We start from the raw sequence: 26,006 nt of genomic DNA on the forward strand, positions 1-26,006 counted from the left end.
GCGAATGTTACGCCGATCTTCAAGAAAGGTTCGAGGGGAGATCCGGGAAACCACAGGCCGGTGAGTCTGACCTCGGTACCGGGAAAGATGGTAGAGGTGCTGATAAAGGATTGCATCGTTGACCATCTTGACGGACACAACCAGCCAGCACAGCTTCAGCAAAGGAAGATCTTGCTTGACAAACTTGCTGCACTTTTTCAAGGGAGTTAACAGGCAGATAGACAAAGGTGACCCAGTCGACATTGTATATCTGGATTTTCAGAAGGCGTTTGACAAGGTCCCACATGAACGATTACTTCAAAAAATTGCGAGCCATGGGTTTGAGGGTGAAATACACACGTGGATCAAAAACTGGTTGGTAGATAGAAAACAAAGAGTGGGGGTAAATGGACAATACTCGGACTGGAAAAGCGGAGTGCCGCAGGGTTCGGTGCTTGGGCCTATGCTCTTCAACATATTTATGAACAACCTGGAAATTGGAACAACGAGCAAGGTGATTAAATTTGCAGATGATACAAAGTTATTCAGAGTAGTAAAGACGCAGGAGGATTGTGAAGACCTGCAATGTGACATACACACGCTCGAGAAACGGGCTGCGACATGGCAAATGAAGTTTAACGTGGACAGGTGTAAGGTGATGCATGTTGGTAACAAAAATCTCCTACACGAATACAGGATGACTGGTGTAGTACTCGGAGAGACACCCCAGGAGAGAGACTTGGGAGTACTGGTCGACAAGTCGATGAAGCTGTCCGCAAAATGTGCGGTGGCGGCGAAAAGGACAAACAGAATGCTTGGAATGATTAAGAAGAGCATCACGAACAGATGAGAGAAGGTTATCATGCCGCTGTACCGGGCCATGGTACGACCTCACCTGGAATGCTGTGTCCAGCACTGGTCGGCGTACTTGAAGAAGGACACAGTACTACTCGAAAGGGTCCAGAGAAGAGCGACTAAAATGGTTAAGGGGCTGGAGGAGTTGTCATACAGTGAGAGATTAGAGAAACTGGGCTTCTTCTCCCTTGAAAAGAGGAGACTGAGAGGGGACATGATTGAAACCTTCAAGATAATGAAGGGAATAAACTTAGTAGATAAAGACAGGTTGTTCACCCTCTCCAAGGTAGGGAGAACAAGAGGGCACTCTCTAAAGTTAAAAGGGGATAGATTCCGTACAAACGTAAGGAAGTTCTTTTTCACCCAAAGAGTGGTGGAAAACTGGAATGCTCTTGTTTAGGCTGTTGTAGGGGAAAACACCCTCCAGGGATTCAAGACAAAGTTAGACAAGTTCCTGCAGAACTGGAACGTACGCAGGTAGGGCTGGTCTCGGTTAGGGCGCTGGTCTTTGATCTAAGGGCCACCACGGGAGCGGACTGCTGGGCACAATGGACCTCTGGTCTGACCCAGCAGTGGCAATTCTTATGTTGTTATGTAGAAAAAAGGCCATCTGGGAAATAGAGGCCGCATGTAAATCATGAGTGTACTCTGACCATATTTTACTCCACAGCTCAGTATCGATCAGTCTCCCAGTATCCACACCCCAAATATCTCGGATTGCATCCAATGGTGTGAATTTTTCCTTGATAATAAAGGTATACCAAGCGGCGGCTTTTCCTTTTCTGCGCAGTGTAATACTGTCAGCCAGTGATGTCAGGATCGACTTTTTCAATTGGAGCAAAGGTACATCAATGAGTGCCTTGATGGAGTGACAAAGTTGAAGCCACCTAAATTGCTGTGTATTCGATAGTTGGTAAACATCTTGCAGTTGTTGAAAGGTTAGCCAACGTTGATTGACATATAGTTGACTAAGTGACCAGATACCAGCTTTCCACCACAAGGGCCAGTTAACCGGTTTCCCCTGAATCAAAATTTTTGGGTTATTCCACAAACATAGATGTAGAGACTCATTAGATTTAATCTCCGCCATACTTTCTATTTCAGCAAGTGCAAGTTTAGTGGAATTAGCTGGTTCTTTTCTGAGTCCAGGAGTAATAACAGCATTATGTAAATCCATATTTTGCATTTAACATTGCTCCAATGGCAACCATGAAGGCCTAGGTGTTGTAGTCTGATCCTGTAGCCAAAGAATGCCATGTCTTAATATGAATGCAGTATGATAGTCATAAAAACTGGGAAATTTCCATTCATGAATTCACCTTTCAATTTTTTGAGACTTATTCGAGGAGTGGTATGGTTCCAGAGAAATTTGGTGAGGACAGAGTCCAATTTCTTGTAAGTAGCTGACTTAAGGTACACCGGTAGCATGCTGAGTATATAATTCACTCTTGGAGCCACCTTCATCTTTATAGTGCTGAGTCTGCCCCACCATGATAATCGCAGGGGGTGACCATTTCGTAGTGAGTTCAGTAACTGTTTTCATTATGTACTCGGCATTGTATTCTACAGTTTCCTCAATGGTTGGTCCAAAATATACTCCTAGATATTTGATTTTATTTCCTGCCCATTTCAGTCCCAATTCTTTTGTTTCGCCATAAGTTTCAGGGCAGTTGAGCGCCATTACCTCTGACTTAGATCTTTAGGGAAAATGCTTGAGTACCTGATTGTAAAAACCGCTTAGATAACCTTGATAGGCGGTATATAAAATCCTAATAAAACTTGAAACTTGAAAACTTTCAATTCATAGCCCGAGAAAGACGAATAGACAGATATTGTGTCCAATATCTGTGGAATGGAGTCAGGTGTGACATACAGAAGCACATTTTCAGTGAATGCGGATACTTGTATTTCATTCTCACCACATGCTACTCCTGCAATGCTTGTATGTGTTCTTAACGCTACCAGAAGCGGTTCCAATGCAAGATTAAATAAAAGTGGTGATAATGGGCAATCTTGCCTCGTCCCACGTGTTTTTCGAAAAGGAGCAGAGTACATACCATTAATAGATAATCTGGTACTGGGTGAGGTGTAGAGCACTTTAACTTTCTTGATAAAGTCCTGAGAAAATCCGTACCAATGCATCACCTGAAAGAGGCACTTGAGTATTATCACTAGCAAGCCTGCCTGACATAAATCCATTTTGTTCAGGCAGAATAATTCCAGGTAGAACTTATTGTAGTTGGATTGTAATGATCTTTGCAAATATCTTCGCATCAGCATTAAGAGACAAAGATCTATAATTTGCAATCTGTAATGGATCCTTGTTTAGTTTAGGAATTACTATGATGGTGGCCTCTGTGAAAGAACCATACACGTTGCCCGAATCAATTAGGTAATTGTAGAAGAGAAGCAATTGGGGGACCAGTTGTTCTTGAAAAGATTGGTAAAACTTAGATGTAAGGCCATCCGGTCCAGGAGCCTTTGATTTAGCGATGTCTGCGATGGCCTTTCTGATATCTTCATCCGTGATATTGGCAGTCAAATCCTCAGCCTCTTCTTCCATTAAGGAGTGATGCTTGAGCATATCCAAAAATTGATGTGCATCTGTATCTGGTGTGACTTCCATAGAATACAGGTGCAAGTAGAACTTCCAAAAGTGATCTAAGATGTCATCATGGTTTGTTAGTATAGTGACAAACTAAAGGCAGTAAAGTCAACGAGTTCTAAGAGTGGTATTCTGGCAAAAGATGTGTGAACAGGGTAACAAACTAGAACATAAGAATTTCCATCTCCGGATCAGACCCTGGGTCCATCAAGTCCGGTGATCTGCACATGCGGAGGCCCCGCCAGGTGTACTCTGGCATAGTTTTAGTCCCCATATCACTGTATGCTTCTCAAGGGAGATGTGCATCTAATTTACCCAGCCAGCTTTGATTGTTCTCCTTCATGTTTTTGATGCTTTCAGCTCTTCAATCCTAATGGGTTCCTGACGAAGGGATACCTTGTCAGTGAAACTGGGCTTGGTTGAACCCTGCCTGAAGAATAACTTTTTGAATCAGTCACTCTTTGGACTTTTCGCTATTGGGAGTATTTTGTCCACTCTTCAATCCAAGCTAAATTTGAGTTTATTTTCTTTTGGAGTTGGCTGGGGGGTTCTCAGAGTGGTATTTTGGCTTTAATTGACTTATTTGTGTGACTTATTAATTATTCACTGCACTATTTTTCACCAATTTTGGTTAGGCACATGTGAGATATCCAATAATGGTGTGCAGGTAGGGGCTTTCTGCCTCTGCCCTAGTGTGTTAAGCGCTGGAGGTTCTCCTTCCCTCACTAATCCTTCACACTGAGGATATCCCGTTTCATAATTATAATATTTGATTTTTATATATATATTCATTGAGGGTTTGTTACCCTGTTCACACATCTTTTTGCCAGAATACTACTCTCAGAACTCGTTGACTTTACTGCCTTTAGTTTGTCTCTTGTTAGTTTAGTGCCATCGTTGGAAGCTATTGCTGGAATATTCATATGTTCTCTTTTCTTTTTTAGATAATTTGCTAGGCTGTGACCACATTTGTTAGCCTCCATGTAGTAGTTGAGTTCTATGTAAATATTTGTTGAGTGGCAGACTTACTTAGCTCCATATTGTACTTGTATTGAAGTGCTCTTAATTGTTGAAGTGTTCGCATGTTCAAGGTGCATTGACTGTGCGCCAGTTCTAGTGATTTAATCTCCCCTTCGATTGCCAGGAAATCAGCCCTGTTTTTTTTTCTTTATATGGGCAGTATAGGAAATGATAATACCCCGTATATATGCTTTAAAAGCATTCCATACTGTGATGCAGCTGGTATCCTCAGGTTTCTTTATTGAAAAGTATTCCGTAATAGCCTGTTTAATATGTGATGAGAATTCTTCGTCCTGTAAAAGACAATTATTAAACCTCCAGTGACCACGGGAAGGGGGGGGGGTGAGCTGAATATGCGTTTGAAGCTCCAGTAAGACAGAGGCATGATCAGACACACTAATTCCTTTTATATCTGTGCGGTTAACATATTGAATCAGGGATTGATTAATGAGAAAAAAGTCTATACGGGAGTAAGAATTATGTGGAGCTGAGTAGAAAGTGTAATCAAGATCTTCTGTGTGTGTTACTCTCCATGGATGTATCAATCTAAAATGTGAGATGAGGTCTTGCAGTTGAAACCATGCTTTCGACTTCTTGTAGGTAAAAGTGGACTTCCTATCTTTAATGTGGTCTTATATTAAATTAAAGTCACCTCCAACAATACAGTGCAAGTCTCTACAATCATTTAAGAGGTCAGCCATGTCTCTACAATCATTTAAGAGGTAATACCGGGGGTCATCAATTTTTGGACCATATATATTCATAATTATATACTTTTGACCCTCAATTTCCAACACCACTTGTATCCAGCGTCCTTGGTCATCAGTAAGCTGTGATAAGAGTTTAATATCAGATCACTTCCTAATAACCAGCATCACTCCATTTTTCCCATGATGATATAACTGGGAGTGCCCACGGAAAAGAGATTTTACTGGATTCAGACATAGTGAGGTGTGTTTCCTGCAGCAGTAGTACGTCTGCATGAAATTCGGATATATAATTCAGCATTTTCTTTCGTTTTAGTGCATTATTGAACCCTTTGACATTCAAGGTCAGACAAGTCAAAGACATGAGTGCAGCGAGAGGAGTTGTGCCCCATATACAAGGATAACTTTAGGCATATATATCAACAATACATCATCATAACACACAAAAAAAAGGCTGTCGTCTGTGAACTCCTACCTAACCTTAACCATAACTCATTATAAAAAGTAATAAGTGGAACAAGGGTCAGTTAGACCACAGGTAATGAAAAAAAATCAAAGGGATATGGCGAGAAATATTATAATAGAAGAATAAGATCATCGACATCATCTTCATGGTGTGTGCGCCAATTTACAGTCATAAAATCTGTCATATAACCATACAGATAAAATTTTGAAGCTCAGTTACATAGTCTGTGAGGACACACCAAGGAGTAAGAAACAGAAAAGAAGAGAGAAAGAAAAGAATGTTCAAATCTGAATTCAAGTTTAGATAAGTATACTGACATAAACAGGTAATCATATATGCATATCCTGACCATCAGGAATCATGCTGAAAAAGACAGGAGAAATCAAGCTGTTTGATGGCTCGTCAGTTAGCAGGCATTGTCAATAGCAGTGGGCGCCAGTGTTCAAGGTAGTCTGCTAATTCCAAAGGATTGGTGAAGTCTTTTGTGCAATTGTTGTATGTGACTCTCATTTTCACAGGATACGTCATCCCAAACTTCGTTCCAAGTGATTTTAATTTTGGGCAGTTTGTTTGCTTAAGTCCGGCACAAAAAAGCAGCGAGTGACCTTTAAATTTAATTGGAGCCTTCAGTCGGGCCTGTTGCATTATCTGGATCACTTGATTGTATCGCAGCAGTTTGATTATAACCGGGCAAGGATACTTGTCATTTCGAGAGAACTGGGATGGCACCCGATGTGCCCGTTCTATTTTGAACGCCTGTTGAAATTCTAAGTCAAGAATTTTGGGTAGCGTAGTCTCCAAGAATTTCAAAATGTTTCTCCCTTCACGTGCTTCAGTTAGGCCCAGAATACGGAAGTTACTGCGACGCGCCCGATTGTTAGCGTCTTCGACTTCAGTTCTAGCCACTCAATCCTCTTGGTCCGCTTTTGAAGCGTTCAAATGTTTTCCGAATTCACGGAGACACTCTGCTCTGCTTTTTTCATGCATTGGTTCATGTCGGTAAGTTCGGCTTTAAACATGGTGAGTTCCGTTCTCATCTCTTCTACCTCGTGTTTAGTTTCCATTATTAGGGCACGCAGACCGTGCATTTCTTCTAATAACGTTGAGGCTGTGTCTTCCTCAAGTTTTTGTGACGGTTTTACGGGCAAAACCGGGTCAATATTCCGGCGCTTTCCAGATTTGTTGGTAGCCATAGTTGTTATCTGTAAGGAGGTATGTTAATTGAGTCGATCTAGTGGTAAAATATTGTTGATTTTGAGGCTTTTAAAGGAGATTCTCGCCGGAGCTCTGATTTCAGACAACCATGCCGTGTGGTGCTCACTAGCGCCTCCTTTTTTATTATGCAGTACTGGAAGGGGATATAGGTAGATATTATTTACTTATTTGTGTATTTATTTTTCAATTCTTATATTTACATATTTATTTCTTTGGAAATTGAATGGGTAGGGATGGGACATGGGATGGTAGGATAGAGATTGGTAGTTGAAATTGCAATTGATTAAATCTAATCTTTGATGGGGGATCCAAGATGGCTGCTGCAAGCAAGACGCATTGAGCTGTTCGCATTGGGATAGCGACTTTAGCCAAAAAAATTTCCTTTGCGTCGCACACTTACCATTATGCTTAAGAGAAGAGGACGGAGTGTGGCTGCTGCCTTGTGGCGTCCCGAAGTTCCTCCTCTTGGCAATATTAGAGGAATTCCTGAGGCGAATGCAGGAGATCTCGCGGGCATTGGATGGCAGCCTGCTGAGGACACAGGGAGGTGAACCTGCAGTAGCTCCTCTTGGGCATGATGTTACGCTGAGCCCCAATGTAAGGGCGCCGCCCTCACAACCTCAGGTCACCAGCTCTCCCAGGGGTGGAGAAACCCTGGAGTCCATGGTATTCTCTTCCTCAGAGGCAAGTTTGGATCCAGAAGGTCTGGAGGTTGGGGCTCACAGTCAAGGAGCCCTAATGGATATACCTGGGGATAATTCAACTTTACAGGGGGGCGATGGCCAGGAGGCATGCTCCGAAGAACATCCACAGAATGGTGAGCACTCTACTATATTTCAAGCTTCAATTTCTTTGGTTAAACCTGCTGAAGTAACCTTAGATTCCTTATGGGATCTTATTGCTGGCTTTGCGAAGTCTATTACCCCTAAATTTCAATATCTGGAAGGGAAAATTACAGAACATACCAAAGAACTGAATGATTTTAGAAAGGAAATGATTAATTCAAATGCATCTATACAGAAATTTGAAAAGGAAATCTGCATGTCTAAACAACTTCAAGAGACTTTAATTAAAGATAATACCAACTTGAGAAGGAAAGTTGAAATGCTTGAGAACAATTCTAGTAGTAACAATTTAAGGTTAATTAATTTTCCTAGGCTTGAGATGGTAAGTCCCAGAGATATGCTTAAGAGATACTTAGTGGAAATTTTTGAAGTATCGGAGGAAATGTTACCACCATTTTCATGTGTTTATTATTTACCTGTTAAAGCTCGTGAAGAGCAGCAAAAAAATTTGTTCAACAAACGTTAAATGTTTCAGGACTATTAGAGACCTCTGACAAAGACTTAGCATCACCAGCAACTTTGATTATAACTGTTGCTCTTCCGTTAGATAAAACATGGTTGTTAAGACTTTTCTTTAAAAACAGACAAAAATTTTTTCTTGGTTGTAAAATACAGATGTTCCCTGATCTTACACGGGAGATGCAGAAGTGCCGCCAAGAATATCTTCTTTTGAAACCTGGGGTTACATCTTTTGAGGCTACCTTTTATTTGAGACATCCATGTAAATGTATTGTGTGTTACCGCTCTGTTAAGTATGTGTTCTTTGAACCATCTCAATTGACTACTTTTGTGGCAATGTCTCATCTGGACAGAGGAAAATCTTGAACCTATAATTTGTTTAAATATGGGACCTCACTTTCAGTGCTATAGCTTCCAGCATCTTGCTTTAAAATATTGTATTTTTCCTTTTGTTATGTTTTTGCTGTTTCTAAAACTTGGATCTAGAGAAAGGATTTGAGAGGACTTGAGCATAAATAGTTAATCAATGTTTTCTTTATTGGATGTATAATTAACTATATGTTACTATTATTGCTTTCTGTACAAATGTTATGCTTGAATCTTAAATTGAAAATCAATAAAGATTTAATTATAACTATAAAAAAAATCTGATCTTTGATGTTTGTTAAATGATTTTCTTTTATTTCTATTTTTTATTTTATATTCCTTATATTCAATAAAAATAATTTAAGTTAAAATATTTTAGCTCCTTATGATTGCAAAACTTCAAACAGTTTGATAAGTACATAGGGGCTTATACTCGTCAGGCTGCCAAAAGTTAGATGGTGGTGGTACTGCTGCCTAACTTAATTGTTTTAATTGGTGATAAATGATGCGGTAATTAAATGCAATTTAAACATGATTAATTAAAAAAAAAATAGCTGCTGTAATGCAGGGATTCCTCAAAATGGCCAAGTACTGTTGAATTCACTAAGGGCTCCTTTTACTAAGCTGTGATAGCGGTTTTAACGCGCGCAGAATTGCCACACACGCTAGACGCTAATGCCAGCATTGAGCTGGCATTAGTTGTAGCCACGTAGTGCGGAGTTAGCGCGCGCTAATTTTCTGCGCATGCCAAAAACGCTAGCGCAGCTTAGTAAAAGAAGGGGTAACTGCCACTGGCTGTGATTCTGAAGTGACCCTAGGTGCCAAAAATGTAGGCCTCTGAAACTCTGGCCTACATTTCCAGCACCAAGGGTCCTACCAAGCTGCAATTCTGGAAGCGGTGCCTGTTGGTGATTGACACCCTGCGGGTGCTCATTTTGTAATCGCCTGTCATGGCAGGTGCCACTTCCAGAATCAGCCCCTTATAGACTCTGTGATTTCACTTATCTGCTACAAACATTTTTTTGCCTTAAAATTTGATACATGAGTGTGGCCCCCTTTATGAGTTTGTAACTTTGTATTTCTCTGTCAACCATGAATAATTTTAACATAATTGTATTGTAATTATGTCCCTGTATAAGACTCTGGTGAGACCTTATTTAGAATATTGTGTATAATTCTAGAGAATGCACCTTCAAAAAGATATAAAAAGAATGGAATCAGTCCAGAGGAAGGCTACTAAAATGTTGCATGGGGATAGACTTAAAGATCTCAGTCTGTATACTTCGGAGGAAAGGCGAGAGAGGGGAGAGATATGATAGAAACGTTTAAATACCTATGTGGCATAAATGCCCATAAGCCGAGTCTCATTTGAAAGGAAGCTCTGGAATGAGAGGGCATAGGATGAATCTAGGTGATAGGCTCAGGAATAATCTAAGGAAATACTTTTTAACAGCAAGGATAGTGGATGCATGGAATAGTCTCCCAGTAGAGGTGGTGGAGACAAAGACTGTCTGAATTCAAGAAAAAGTGGAATCTTTTATGGAGAAGAGGAAGATAGTGGATGCTGCGGATGGGCCATTTGGCCTTTCTCTTCCATTATATTTCTCTTTCTATAGTCGATGTCTTTCATACCTCATTTTAGTGTGAAAATTTTGAAAGCCAAAGATCTGTGTTAGAGTTATTGGCATAAATGGAATGCGTGAGGCTTATTGAGTTTATTGATCCCAGTGGATTAAAAAAAATTTTGTTTTTGTTTTGGGGTGTTACATTCTTTCATTGCTGAATTTGCTTTAGTCAGGTTTCGGGTATGAACATAAGAATTGCAGCTGCTGGGTCAGACCAGTGGTCCATCATGCCCAGCAGTCCGCTCACGCGGCGGTCCTATGGTCAAGGACCAGCGCCCTAACTGAGACTAGTCCTACCAGCATACGTCCTTGTTCAGCAGGAACTTGTTTAACTTTGTCTTGAATCCCTGGAGGGTGTTTTCCCCTATGATAGACTCCGGAAGAGCGTTCCAGTTTTCTACCACTCTCTGGGTGAAGAAGAACTTCCTTACGTTTGTACAAATTCTAGCCCCTTTCAACTTTAGAAAGTGCCCTCTCGTTCTCCTTGGAGAGGGTGAACAACCTGTACTTATCTACTAATTCTATTCCCTTCAGTACCTTGAATGTTTCGATCATGTCCCCTCTCAATCTCCTCTGTTCGAGGGAGAAGGGGCCCAGTTTCTCTAATCTTTCGCTGTACGGCAGCTCCTCCAACCCTTTAACCATCTTAGTCACTCTTTTCTGGACCCTTTTGAGTAGTACCGTGTCCTTCTTCATGTACGGTGACCAGTGCTGAAGGCAGTACTCCAGGTGAAGGTGCACCATGACCCAGTACAGCGGCATGATAACCTTTTTCTAACTGTTCGTGATCCCCTTCTTTATCATTCCTAGTATTCTGTTCTATTGCTGTGTTCTATTGCAAGTATGCCTATTTTTAACATCTAATCTATTCTTCCATTTGTGCGTTGCACATACCTATACACACTCAAGAAGACAGATCAAGGAGGAAGGGGGAAAGTAGTAGAGAAGGGGGGTATGGAGAAATTAGAGAGGGGACCCAGAAGTAGGGGGAGTTATACAGAAACTAAGACAAGTAAATGTCAAAGAGGTGAGTCTTCAGGTTTCTTCTGAATCTAGTGTAGTTTGTCTCTGCCCTGATAACTTCTGATAGATCATTCCAGGTTTTTACACCCAGATAAGTTAGCATAGAGTGGAAAATTCGCATGTAGTGGAGGTTTTTGTGGATGGTAGATTTAGTTGGATTCTGTTAAGGATTCTTTTTGATGTCGACCAAACATTAGAGAATAATTGGATGAGAGGGGCTGCTGAGCTTCCATATAGAATCTGGTGTAGGATACAAGACGATTTGAAAATTATTCGGGATGATATTGGAAGCCAGTGTAATTGCCTGATAAAGGTTATGATTGAGTCAAATTTCTTTAATTTGTAGATTAGTCTGACTTTCTGTGTTCTGGATGAGCTGTAGTTTGTGGATGAGAGAAGTGTTGATGCCAAGGTAGGCGGAGAGGAAATGAATAGTCCAGTTGAGGTAGGACCATCATCTGAATGATCAGAGCAAAGTGGTGTGGGTGGAAATATGATCTTGTGAGTTGCAGTTGACGCATAATGTAGATGGTCTTTTTCCAAAGGTTAGATATTTGTGGTTCCATTGTGAGAGTGTCATCTAAGATGCAGCCTAGTACCTTGGTGGATTTTTCCATTATGAGAGTAATGCCTGATGGAAGAATGAGGTTAGGTATGATATTCATGCTGCATTGTACACTTAGTTATTTTTCCTTACTCAGAAAGAAAATAAAAACAAATCAGATGTTTTAATATGCTTTATTTCCTTTCTATGCTCTTTTGCCGCCCCAACTTACTCCTTCCCAATCCTTATAACACCTGAAAAATAGCTGGTGGGGTGTTTCTCATGATGTTTGTACCACCTCCTACAATACTAGTGAAAACTTTTATATCTAGTTAACACTGTGTCCCTTTTCAGCTTATTATTTACCCTTTAAACACGATGAGATTTTTATAGGATATGGGTAAAGCATTTGATATACTGTCTTTCTGTGGTACAATCAAAGTGGTTTACATATATTATATGCAGGTATTTTCTCTGCCCCTAGTAGGCTCACAATCTACATTTTTATACCTGGGACGGCGAAGGGTTAAGTGACTTAACCCAGAATCACAAGGAGCTGCAATGTGAATCAAACCCTGGTTCTCAGTCCACTGTACTATTGGAGCTAGTAATTAGACTGGTTAATTTAAGAAATGCCATCTCCCTAATAGTTCATTATAGAATTGTTTTTACATACATATTCATAATGGGAAATTATAGGATACCACAGACGGATTCCATTTTCCCCCAAGCCTAGGAATTTCTCTGACCTTTGTCCTATTTCATTTCCTCTCATAGCTATCCTTGGCATGCATACACTGATGAGTAACCAGCAGTACTATGAGGCCCTTGCAAGCAGCACAATTGTGAACAAGGAAGGCCTAAACAGTAAGTACAAATTCAGATTGCATATAACCAACCTTAATTGCTTTACAGCTTGTTAGCAGATGAACATAGTTTTACTAGTTTCAAGTTTATTAGGTATTTATATACCACCTATCGGTTTTACAATCAGGTACTCAAGTATTTTCCCTATCTGTCCCAGTGTGCTAACAATCTATCTAACATACCTGGGGCTATGGAGGACTGAGTGACTTGCCCAGGGTCACAAGGAGCAGCACAGGGTTTGAACCCACAATCCCAGGGTGCCGAGGCTGTAGCTTCATCCACTGTGCCACACACTCCTGCTAAAGAAAATTTGAATTTAATAAAAGCTAAAACTGCTTTTGCAGAACAGTAAATGTGTAGAATAGCCTTCTAAGTGAGAAAATGAGAATAAAAAAGTGGGTTCAAGAGATCGAGGAAATCAGGGTTATAAAAATGCTGACCACTAGGGGCTAAATTTGAGCTGGATATTTAATGCTGGGTAGGATTAACAGATGTCTGGATTTACTCGGACGTATCCTCTTTTTAGAGGGCATGTCCAAGTGTCCGGATGGCTTTTCAAAACTTGGTACTTTGGTCCCAAATTTGGTCTACCGTTTGTGATATCTTACCTGTAGTGGATGCTCTTGACTACTCCTTTGTTGTTATGGGTGGGGCAGCTCTGACATCATCCCTTGATAAGGATGGCACTAAACTTCTGCATTGTATGTTGCTAATTGCTATAAAAACTATATTTTCTCAATGGAAGGACTTTTCCGCTCTTAATTACCATGAATGGTGGAATACGATCTGTCTTTAGATTGTGAGCCTTTGGGACAGTAAGGGAACTTCCAAGTACCTATCTTTATTCATTTTATTTATTGTATCTTTTAATGTATCATTTTTGTAAACCGCTTAGAACCTCACGGAATTAGCGGTATATAAGAATTAAATTAAAATTTAAAAAAATAAATAAATAAATACGAAAAACTGATTGCTGTGAATGACGGATCAGCCCACTCTTCTTTTCATCGAATGTGGTCTCATATATTATCATATGCTGCAAAGTCCTCAAAATATTGTATCCTTCAGCACTAATTATTGATCATATTCATATATTACTGCTGCATTCATAAGGTTTCCTGCTTATCTGATATCTGTTGTCTGATTAATGTACACTTGTAAATGTGAAAACGTAACAGTTCTTGTTGTTCTACTGTTTTCTCTTTTTGTATTTCTTTTCTTACAAAATCTTAATAAAACTTATTGGAAACACAAAAAAAAAACAACTTGGTACTTTGTCCGAGTTTTAAAAAGCAAATTGTGTTGGGAGCATGCGTTTGACATCATTATGTTGCATCTGCGCATATGCGGATGCCCTCCCAACCGAGATGAGCAGGCTGAGGGAAGTAGGGCTAGGGGCATGGGTATAATAGGGTGAGGATGGATGGAACTGGGTGGGTGTATGGGTGTATGGGTCCGGATTTTACATATGTAAAATCTGGTAAACCTAATGCTGGGCCTAATATGGGTGATATAAAGAGGGAAAGAAGATGAGCCTAATAGGGGCACTAGTATATAAATGGACATTCAGCAAAGTAAAACTGCTGTTTGTGTGGTTGTACTTGTCTGAAGCACCTGGGCAATAACATGATAGTGTCCTGGCAGTCATGGCTGATATTCAGTGGCACAGTCTGATTAATTGCTAGTGGGAGATCCACTTAGCAGAACTTACCTGGGTAGAAACTTTATTACCAGTCTAAATCCTGTTGAATATTGACCTGAGTATGTCATTTGAAGAAAGAAACAAACTCATAGGATCTAACCCTTGGGAAAGTGTGTGTGTGTGGGGAGGAAGATTGTCTATTATGGAGGGTCTTGGTACTGCAGTAAGATGGAATGTTGTTGAACAGTCTTAGATGAGCTATGTTCAGTGGTTAATGATGACCTTCTCTTGTTTGTAGAGGCCTGTGAATTATATTTTATATCTAATGTAAATCATATTTATTAAATTTCAAATACAAACAAAATAGTAAAAGAAACATTTCAAATACAAACACAAAATCATTTCAAATACAAAAACAAAATTTACAGAGTAAATAAACATTATAAAAGCAAATATACCCAATTCCTTCCCCTTTTTCCCCCCCTTTTAGAACTGTAATTACATATTAAATATAATATATTTTATATCTAATAGGGATAAATACATAACATCTGATATTCAGTGGTGATATTCAGTAGCATTATCTGGATAGCACAGAGTTAGGAGTTACCCAGAGACCATCAATATTCAGCATTGGTATCCAGATAAGACAGAAAAAAGCTGTCCTACGTTAGCTGGGTGGTTATCCGAATAAAAATGCTGAGAAAGAGAGAGGAATTCTATGGGCTTAAGGATTTATTGTAGCTTAGCAAAGGAAGGAAACATAAGAATGTGGTAGATATATTTTCTTAGCAGCAGAGTTGTTACAAAATCTTATCCTTTATAAACTAATATATTTTCCCTAACAAATCCTAAACAGAAAGTATCACAAAGTGGAATGGAACCTACACCTCAAGGAGAATGGACCCTTAAACTCTCTGCTCTCTCTGCCCTTACTGAATATATTTACTCTGGTGCTGCTTTTTCAAAATTATACATTGCTACGGACAAAAAAGTGCATCGTATTGATGTCTGCTAACAAACAACCATGTTCTGAACAACTTAATAATGGCTGTTCAGTATCAAAATGCCTAGTTACAGTAAAGATAACAGAATATTAGCTGATACATGGAAAATATTGCGTTATGCAAGTAATTTAACAACTATTACAATTCACAAATCTACAAATCAATCTATATGGCTAAACTCCAAGATTCAAATTGGCGGAGAAAGGCTCGCCTGGAAGCATTGGATGATAGCAGGAATACATTTATTAGATGATGTTATTTCTAATGGTAAAATGCTTGAATTTTCACAGTTGCAACATAAATTTGGCCTTAATAAATCAGAAAGTTTTAAATGGTTGCAACTGAAGCAGGCCATTCAGGCGGGGTTCCTTGACTGGAAAAACCTTAATAATCAATTTAGTATGGAGTTCTTATGTTTTCAGGCGGACTTCTTAGGACACCAGGCCGCCCAGTAGTATAAATTGCTAACTGGATTTATTAAAAAGAAACCAAATACTGGTCTGAGAGACATTTGGAGTATTGAGATTGAGCACCAAATTACTGCGTCTCAATGGCCACGAATTTGGACTTGGAGGATGAGATGTACAGTGTCGGCATCTATGAGACAAACTTGGTTTTTTCTGTTACATAGAGCATTATGGACCCCTGTTCGGTTACAAAAATTGGATAGCTCTAAGTCTAATAAATGTTGGCACTGTCATCTCAAAGCAGGGACTTTAGATCATTTATTATTCTATTGACCATTTATTATGAATTTCTGGAAATCAATTTGGGACCAAATTAATTGTTTATTAGATAACCCAGTGGCATTATCATATGATACTGTGCTATTTGGTATGGCAATGAAAGCAAAAAGTCAGATTTCTACAAATAACAAATTATTACTTAAAATGAGTGGGGTTGCCATTCAACAAATTAAGTATAATTGGAAAAATTGGAGTAGATTAAATTATAATTTCTGGTGGAATTCCTTATGTCATGTTTATAAAATGGAGAGATTTATTGCAATACAGTGGGGGTTTTTCAGGAAATTTCAAGATGTATGGGAGCCATTTACAAACTATTGTACTGATTAGATGACATTTTATTTTTATTTTTTTCCCCCTTAAATTTACAAGTTCAATTATGAGGGGGAGGGGAGGGTAAATTCATTGTTACATATTGTATAAGGTATTGATTATATGATAAGAGAGGGTGGGAAGGGTGGGAGATAAGAGCATATCATTTGTACCATTGATGATGATTGTTATATTTATTGTTAATTTCTTTGGATATATTGTTACACTTATTGTAAATTTGAAAATGAATAAAGAATTAAAAAAAAAAAAAAAAGGCTGCAACAATGGAAAAATATTAGACAAGATTTTCCAATGCCACTCATGTTGGCTGCTAGCTGGGAATTAGACGATCTTATTGATCCCATGATGACCAAACTTTCATTGATTAAGATGTTGATTCAAACTAGTGCACAAAATATAGTTGAACTGCAATCAAATATGACCAAACTTACAATACAAATTAGTGAATGTAATGAATGTACTACACTTACATGCATTTTGAAATTAGAGGATGAGGCCTTCAAATGGCGCCAGAATCACAAGCAACTGCAAATACTGACCTGGAGGACACAAACAACAGGAACAGATGGTGCAATATAAGAATATTAGGCTTTCCAAAAGGCATTGAAACTCAGAATCCTGTTAAATTTATTGAGGATTTTCTGCCTAAACTTTTACACATTTCTTTCTCAAGGCCATTTGAAGTCAAAAGACCATACCACATTCCTGCGCATAGACTGGACAACATGGTAGGCCTTTGCCCTTTTATTCTTAAGATTTTGAGATTTCCTCAGGTGATGGAGATTCTAACAAAAACAAGAAACATAAAAGATTTAACTTGGATTTAACCCAAATTACCATTATGCAAGGCTTTGCTCCCATACAGCTCAGATGTGTAAACAATTTTTTGCCATGAGACAACAAAACAAATCGGTGAGCAGTATGTACTGTTCTACCCTGCTACACTTAGGGCTCCTTTTACTAAGCTGTAATAGCATTTTTGGCGCATGCAGAATTTTAGTGTGCGTTAAACCCGTGCTATGCGGCTAGAACTAACATCAGCTCAATGCTGGCGTTAGGGTCTAGTGCACGCGGCAATTCAGTGTGCACTTAAACCGCTATCGCAGCTTAGTAAGAGGAGCCCTTAAAGTTACACATCTGAGATCCAAAATGGCTGCACGAGGAGTTGTTTGAGCTTCACTCTCCCTGAAGCTCCTTAAAAATATCTTTGCTTATTTTCAATTCCTTTACCTGGTTTGCAATGCCGAAGAGGAGGGGACGCAGCGCTGCTGAAGCCTCGCAGCGCTCCAGAACGGCCGTCTTCGGTAACATCGAGGAGCTGATGAGGAGAATGCAGGGCACGCCGACAGCTTCGGGGAGTTCCCCGCAGGAGACGCATGGTGGAGGTGCATCTATGTCGCTCTCCATGGGGCCGGAGACATCGTTAAGCCCCAAAGTAAGAGCACCTCCCCCACGCCCTCAGTTGACCAGTTCCCCGCGAGAGGAGGTACTTCCAGAAGTCGGAGTTCACCTCCTCTCGGAGGCTAAGGAGAATAACAGGGGGACTGTGTTGCAGGACTCCCTGCCGGAGCAGAGGAGTCTGAGCGAGGAGACTGAGGAGGAAGCGGTGGTGGGGGATGAGAGAATTCGACAGACTGCAATAGGAGATACGCTGCCAGAGGGTGTGCTAACCAAGTTAAAATTACAACCTTTTCAAATTGAGAAGCCCCGAGAGGTTACATTAGACTCTCTGTGGGATCTTGTAGCCAATTTGGCAAGATCCATAAACCTGCAATTACAACAACTAGAAAAGAAATTTAATAACCATGAAATTGAGATTAAAAATTTAAAGATTGGACTTGAGGACTCAAAAACTTCAGTACAGAATGTACATCAAGAATTAAAAGTCTCCCAACAAATTACTGAGGCATTAATTAAAGACAATACTAACCTAAGAAGGAAGATGGAGGCAATGGAAAACTTTTCTCATAATAATAACCTCAGACTGATAAATTTCCCTAGGGTTTCTATGATAGCCCCAAGGGAAATGCTGAAACGTTACATGACGGAAGTATTGGAGCTTCCTGAAGAGTCATTACCACCATTTACGCAGGTCTATTATCTTCCAAATAAGTCTCAAGACCAACAACAACAACAGAAATTGGGACCTGATTTAATGAACATATCTAATATTTTGGAAATGTCTGATAGAGAATTAGTGACCCCAGCCACTTTACTTTTGACAGTAGCTCTCACACCAGATAAAAACTGGTTGCTGAGACTTTTCTTTAAAAATAAACAAAAATAATTTTTAGGTTGTAAAATTCAGATGTTCCCAGATTTGGCTAAGGATACGCAGAGAAGGAGATGAGAATTTTTGTTAAGGAAACCTGGTGTTATATCTCTGGGGGTGACCTTTTACTTGCGACATCCATGTAAATGTGTTATTAATTATCATTCTCATAAATATGTTTTCTTTGAGCCATCTCAACTGACAGCCTTTCTCTCAACTGCATCTCTGGAGAAAGAAAGTGCTTAGTTTAAGAAAGGGTGCTTTAACCTCATTTGACTAGTTATTGCTTGGTTTACATATAATTACTTTGATTCGCCTATTACCCTTCTTGGATCTGATTGAGGACTTGAGTAGAAATTTATGCTTATATTTGATATTCTTTTATATAAGTTTTCATTTGTATTAATTTCTTGCTGAATTTCCTTTCTGTACAAGTTGTATGCTTGATTATATTGAAAAAATTCAATAAATATTAAATTTTTTAAAAAAAGTTACACATCTGAATAAGACCCAGAATTATGATGATCCAAAAAAACTCAAAATTTATCTTAAAGCTTTCTTAAGAGGCTGGCTTGAGTCTTCCTTCTCTCCTATTAATATGAAAAATCTCAGGATGAGTATATAGCTTTAATCGCTGTTTATATAGTCAAATAGAAATTTCACTCGAATGCTTTCTATGGATAATCTTGTTTTGTTTTATGTTTGATGGATCGGTGTTATGCTTATGTAACATACCTGTTTTATTATAGACTACAGAGAATGCTGAAGTTATATAAGAAACAATTTAATTTCATAGGGTAAGGAATGTGTGATACTTGCAGGCATGGTAGATGGGATTAGTCTCTGGCTTCTTTGTCCTATTCAAGCAGCCTATCTGCTTGATAAACAATCTAGTCTGGCTGGATGCTTAATGTATGTGAATTCTGTGCAGGAGCACAGAATTCTGCATCAACATTCCAGAGTCAGATAATTTCCCATAGGCCTTTGCTGACATTAGTTCTGCCAACTGAAAATGCTGATTGCTAGCAATAGCTATGCTGACATCGGGGTTTGAACCTACAACCTCGGCCTGCTGAGGCTGTAGCTCTAACCACTGCATCACACACTCAGCTTATATCCTCTTGATTCACAAGCAGTCATTTCTCTAGGATAAATATCAAAGGTATCTTCAACATTTGTCCAGTTCCTCTGCTGTTTCCTCTGCTCCTTTGGCTCTGTGTTCCTCAACCAAAGCACATGAAAAAAAATATATCTATATACTAAACCGTCTGTTTTGGGGTGTAAAGAGGACTCTTCTTTGATAATAATGGAAAAAGATGTTTAATAATGCATTAATCAAAGCACATGATATAAATAAATATATTGCATACTAAACCTTATTCCCAAAGTTTAAGAAAATAAGAAGAGAAACCATACTCACAGTGGATGTAGCTCAGAACAAGTGGACATGTTTGACGCACAATCTTGACATCATCAATATGCACCTAGATGGCAGATTGTCAAGTTTCAAGTTTAATAAGATTTGTTATCTACGCAATATCATATATTTCAATGCGTATTATAATTTTCCAATGCATACCAAAAAAAAAAAAAACGGTGGACAAAATCTGACATTGCATACGAATCATGTATGTTCTAATACAAACTGATACAAACTGATACAGAAAGGGTAAAAGGGATGGACTACAGTCTTTAATTAAAAAAAAAAAGAAACATTTAGGGAGGAACATATAGGATGGGATCACATAAAATTCATTAGGATCTGAAGATTTTATGTTTGGGAAGTTAAGCTGTCTATGTATTAAATGCATCCTTATACAGGAAGCTTTTTAAGAAGCGCTTGAATTTTTCTAAGGATGGTTAATTACATAGGTACAGTGGTAAGTTGTTCCACAGCTGAGGAGCTAAGACTGAGAAAATGGTAGATCTCCTGGTCCCTATTATTTTTAGAGAAGGAATAGTTAGTAATTTTGTTGTATTGTCACTAAAAAGCAAATAATAATATGTGCTGGGGTACCTGACCATACTAGGGATTTTAACCCACCACCTTGGGAAGATGGAAGAAGTGCCTTTAACCACTGAGCCTTCTTTTAGATACAGGTTTCTGCCATGTAAGATGGATTCCTTAGGCGATCAGAGTAAAAATAAGTTTCCCTCTGGACCCTGAAAATCCAGAGTGTAAATGTAAATGGTAAAGTCCACAACCCATACTCTCTTTTGAGACCAAAAAGAAGCTGTTGAGGTATTGGGGGGGGGGAGGGGAAGAAAAAGGGTGGGGGTTGTGCAGATTTAAACCCACAGCCTGTAGAAGATGGAAGAAGTGCCTTTAACCACTGAGCCACAGGAGCTTCTGTTTAGGCAGGGGTTCCTATTGTGTAGTGACATTCTGCCATCTAGGTGCATATTGATGATGTCACAATGATGTCAAGATTGTGCATCAGACATGTCCACTTGCTCTGAACCATAAACATTGTGAGTAGGGTTTCTCTTCTTAAACTTTGGGAATGTTTTAGTATGCAATACATTTGTTCATGTGCTTTGCTTGAGTAATGCATTATTAAATCTTTTTTTTTCAATTATATATACCATATTTTTTTTCCATAGTACACACCTGACCATAAGATGCACCATAGATTTAGAGTAGGAAAACAAGAAAAAAAAAAACATTCTGAAGCAAATTGTGTACTAACATATACCAGGCTCTGCACCCAGCTCCCCTTACTTCCTGCCAGGCTCTACACCCAACCTCACACTCTTTGCCAGGCTTTGCACCCTATACACCCTCCCCTACTAATTGTAATGCAAATTTTTCCTTTCATTTTTCATATACACACAGCAGATATAATTTCTCAAAACTGACACATTTCGATCACTAAATTGAAAATAAAATAGTTTTTCCTACCTTCTGACTGTGCATTCAACATTTCTTTCACAATCCAGCCCCATCCCCTTTGGGTCCAGGTCTCTATCTCTTTTCCCTCTGCTTACCCTCCCCAGATCCAGTGCCGGTTCTCCTTTGCACCTACCACCACCTTTGTTCCAGGTCTCCCTCTCTCTCCCTCCTCTGTTATGATCTTGCATGTCTGTGTTCTTCCTCAGGGTCTCTCACCTTCTGTCTCTTCTGTTTGCACCTCCCATTATCCAGCATCTGCCTCCTGTCTTTCCCCTTTAGTCCAGGCCTCCCTCTCTCTATATATATATCTTTCTTCTGCTTACACGCCCCCTCAATGTCCAGCATTTGCTCTCCTTCCAGGTCTTGCTCTGCTTCTCTCTCTCTCCTTCCTTCCTCCCTCCCTCCCTTGTCCAGAATCTTTTCACCTTTTTGCAGTCTCTCTGTCTTCCCTCTATACACCCACAAGTCCAACATCTGCCACCTCTCTTTTGCCTCACCTTTGTTTCAACATCTGCCCCCTCTGTTTTGCCTCCCTCTCTCTATCTTCCTTCTGCTAACATTTTGAGTCCTCCCCTGACTACCCCTCTAGTCCAGCATCTGCCCTATCTTCAAGTCTATTTCCCGCCCTTCCTCGAGGTCCTTTTCTATCTCTCTTCACACACCCCTCCCGGTGTCCAGATCCAGTGTCCCGCCAGGCCCATGCGATGGGTGTGACCTTATCTCCGCTGCTTCCTGCAGTCGTTGTCTCCGGCTCCGAGACAGTGCTGGATTGATCTGGGATGGATGGCAGAGCCCTCACAGTGCAGGGCTGCAGCTTCTGCCCAGGTCTGAATGCATGCTTCGGAGATGGCAGGCTCTCATCGCCTCCCCAACAGTTGCTCTTTTTTGCTTGCTACCTGGGGCAGGAGATCGGGGGAGACACAGCTCTCCCTTTCTGTCTTCCCTGTCACCAGGTGTTTCTGATGTTTCCTGTTATTGATCAGCCCACTGATGCTGAAGATTTTTCTAATAACTATTTAGGTCGAGAGGTTGTTTTCTGCACTGTGACTACTGCTAAGCTAATTATGGCAGCCTGCAGAGTGAACTTAGGAGGCTGCTGTTGTCCTCCGCAGCACATTTCCTCTACTGCAGTCCCACCCCTCCTCTGACGGAGGCCAATGACAGCCTGCTAGGTTCACTCTGCAGGCTGCCATAATTAGCTCAGCAGTGGTCACAGCACGGAAGATGACCTCTCTCGCTGGGTGCAGGAAGCAGCTTGGAGGGCCCTGTGGGATGCTGGATCTGGACAGCCATAATTAGCTTTAATGGGGGGAATCCAGAGGACACTGAGGGGGAAGCCAAGAAAGACAGTTGGGTGCTCACCGACGCTAGGGAGAGCTGTATTTGATGTGGGCATTTAAAAAGGTACGACGGGGTGGGGTGCTTAAAAAACAGATATCTTAGCTGCATAAGACACACTGACATTTCCACCCATTTTTGGGTGGAAAAAAGTGCGTCTTATGGAGCGAAAAATATGGCGGATATTGTTGGTGCTAGAGAAGGCACAGACGGAACGGACCTCCTCCCTACTCATAAGTTTGATGCCGAAAAGACTTTTGATAGGGTGCAATAGCAGCATTTGCAGAGCTTAAAGCTTATGGGGTGGGGCCCTTTTTTAATAACATGGTTCAGATGCTGTATAGCGACCCTGCAGCTCGGATATGGATCAGTGGAGCGTACTCTGCACCCTTTAACATTCATCGAGAGAGTAGACAGGGTTGCCAATTGTCGCCCTTATTGTTTGTTCTTTCTTTAGACCCCTTGATTTGCGAACTTCAGGCAAATGTGGAGATTACTGGATTACCTCTGGGGGATAGTCATTTTAAGATAGCAGCCTTTCCGGATGGTCTGTTAGTGTTTCTATCTAATCCAACTCAGTCATTGTCCATCATTGGAGAATTTAAGGGAGTATGGCAATTTTTCGGGTTTTACCTTGAATCTTGGAAAGTCTGAAGCTTTAGCTTCTTCAACGACTTTCTGTTGAAATGGGCGGAGGGCTCATTTCGTTATTTAGGTATCCTGTTAACTATGGATGTGTCCAAATTGTATTGAATTAATATTGATAAATTGCTGGTGGAGACACATTCCAGATTTGAGCGTTGGAAATGGTTGTCGTTATCTTTGATGGGTCGTTTTATCTTTGATGGGTCGTTTTCATCTCTTCCATATGATTTTGTTTCACAAGTGGCTGTATGTTCTTCAGGCGCTTTCCCTCTACATGTTGAAGAAGAATATTCGTATTCTTCATTCTTTGTTGGGGGGGTTTGGGGGGTGGAAGCCCAAAATTTGATGGGCCCTCCCGGGGGGCAGTTGGGTTGGGGGGGTTGGATATATCGGATCTCCACCTTTATGATCAAGCTTGTATTTTGCATCATATGTATGATTGGGTTCTGGACTCTGATCTTTTTACCGATGTGACTTTTGAGAAGGATTATTTTTATCCTCCTCATTTATTATACCTTTTGCACGCTCATCTCAAGGATGCCTCTCGGTCCACCTAGGGTAGCGTGTTATTCCGTCCTCTGTGGACGGTTTGGAACCAAGTCCTTGCCTATTGGGGGCAAGATCCACGCCTTAGTGTGTTTCTACCCTTGGTAGGTAGCGCTACCTTTCCCCCGGGATTTACTCCTTCCATATTTAGTCAGTGGTGCAGTAAGGGCATTTTCCAATTATGTCATGTTTTGCAGGAAGGAGGCACCTTACTCTCTTACGATGAACTATTGACCAGGGGGATCCCTGTTCAGAGGGCATCTTTTGCCTATCGCCAGCTTCAACATTAGTGGGATCCCTCCCAGTGGCTTTTCTCTCCTGGGATTTTGGGGTATGTTTTGAAGCATTCTTGGAAGTCCCAGAAGAGACCACAGTATCTGCCTCATACTTTCACAAAGGCTTGCTTGTTCAACAACCCCTTGGGGATTTTTCTGGGATTTTACAACATTGGCAGCGGGATCTTGCTTGGCCCCTGACTCTTTGGGTGCTGATGAAGGCCCTTAAAGGTATACCAGGGGTGATGGGCAGTGCTGAATTACAGGAATCTTCCAAACTTCTCTGACTCACTATTATCGAGAAATCATCCAGTACTTAGACGCTCAAAAGCAGCTATGTGGGAGTTCAGATTCCACCATTTCATTCTAAATTGGTAGTAGTGGTGTTCATTATTCCCTTCATAGCTTAACGTTTATAACCTTTCCAAAATAGTTATTATTTTATAGCTTAATATTGTATTATATTATTCTTTATAACAAGATAACTTATCTTATGTCGTTGTTGGTTCCCAATCCAGATGCGTTTTGCTTATCTTTATCAAGGTTGGGGGAACTATAAGACAAAACCAAAAGACATACTTTAGTCATCAATCTTAAAATCACTACTACCAATTTCGAATGAAATGGTGGAATCTGAACTCCCACATAGCTGCTTTTGAGCGTCTAAGTATTGAATTACAGGAATGTCATTATCGCACTATGCTGCGTGCTTATGTCCCCCAGAGCCAGGCCTATCTTATGGGCTGTGTAGCTACCCAGATCTGTCTCAAATGCAGGGCTGTGGTGAATACTTATGTACATTGTCTGTGGGTGTGTTCAACCTTTCAGAGCTTTTAGCAGGAAATGACCCGTTTTTTGAGTATTGTCTTAAATGCCTACGTTTCTCTTTCTGTATCTGCTATGTTATTTTGTTATTTCACCTCATCTTCTCTGTATTCGGCTCGGGAATGTTTGTTTCTGAGCAAATGTTATATTTGGGGGGGAAAAGTGTATTATGAACCATTGCCTGTCTAATCAACCTCCTTCCATTTGGAACTGGAGGTATAAACTGCATATTTTGGTACAGTGGGAAGCAGTGGCGTACCTAGCATATGTGACAACCGGGGCTCATCGTTTTTTGACCCCCCCCCCCCCATCTATATGAAAAATATGATTTTTAGTAACAATCCACATATCACACAACAAGAGTGTACCTAGGAAAGGCAGCATCTTAAACACTGCAGTGAGCACTAGAACACCAACACATACATTATAAAACTGAACAAGCCATATCCTGCACAGTCAATTGATCCTATACAGTCGATGCTATCAGAAAGTTATGTCCCTTTCATATACACAGACAGATACACCCTCGCCCAATATGGAATAATCACAAACTAAAAATAGAAATATGTAGACAAAAGTTAAACTGAACTGCCAAGAAACCAGACTCTGCATACAATGCAACACCACAACACCACAAAAACAGTAATACATGTCCTCTGATACTGTGCAAAATATAAAGACAGTAGATGTAAATTTGAAAAAACTGATACATAACAATCACCACTTTACAAATTAACAAATAAAAATAAAACAAATAATGAGAAATAAGAAAATACAATTTTATTGGACTAATCCCCGTAAGCTCGGTCCCCATCCCCACAAACCACCAGATTCCATCCACACAAGCCTTGAATTGTTTTATATTGAACTTATTACATATTAAAATATAAAAAGAAACAATATTCTGT

The 26,006-nt window shown here is 40.1% G+C and overlaps 1 protein-coding gene across 5 annotated transcripts in view; it reads left to right on the forward strand.

Annotated features, from left to right (window-relative positions):
• Positions 1 to 26,006, forward strand: part of TMOD1 (tropomodulin 1) — a 305,423-nt gene that overhangs the window by 142,416 nt on the left and 137,001 nt on the right. For all 5 annotated transcript variants that reach the window (XM_033917789.1, XM_033917773.1, XM_033917798.1 and 2 more), the window contains exon 5: positions 12,487 to 12,576. In XM_033917789.1, coding sequence (XP_033773680.1) covers positions 12,487 to 12,576 — 90 coding nt within the window. The remainder of the gene's footprint in view (positions 1 to 12,486; positions 12,577 to 26,006) is intronic.

This window comes from Geotrypetes seraphini, chromosome 1, assembly GCF_902459505.1.
Source record: "Geotrypetes seraphini chromosome 1, aGeoSer1.1, whole genome shotgun sequence".
In the NCBI taxonomy this organism is placed as follows: Eukaryota; Metazoa; Chordata; class Amphibia; order Gymnophiona; family Dermophiidae; genus Geotrypetes; species Geotrypetes seraphini.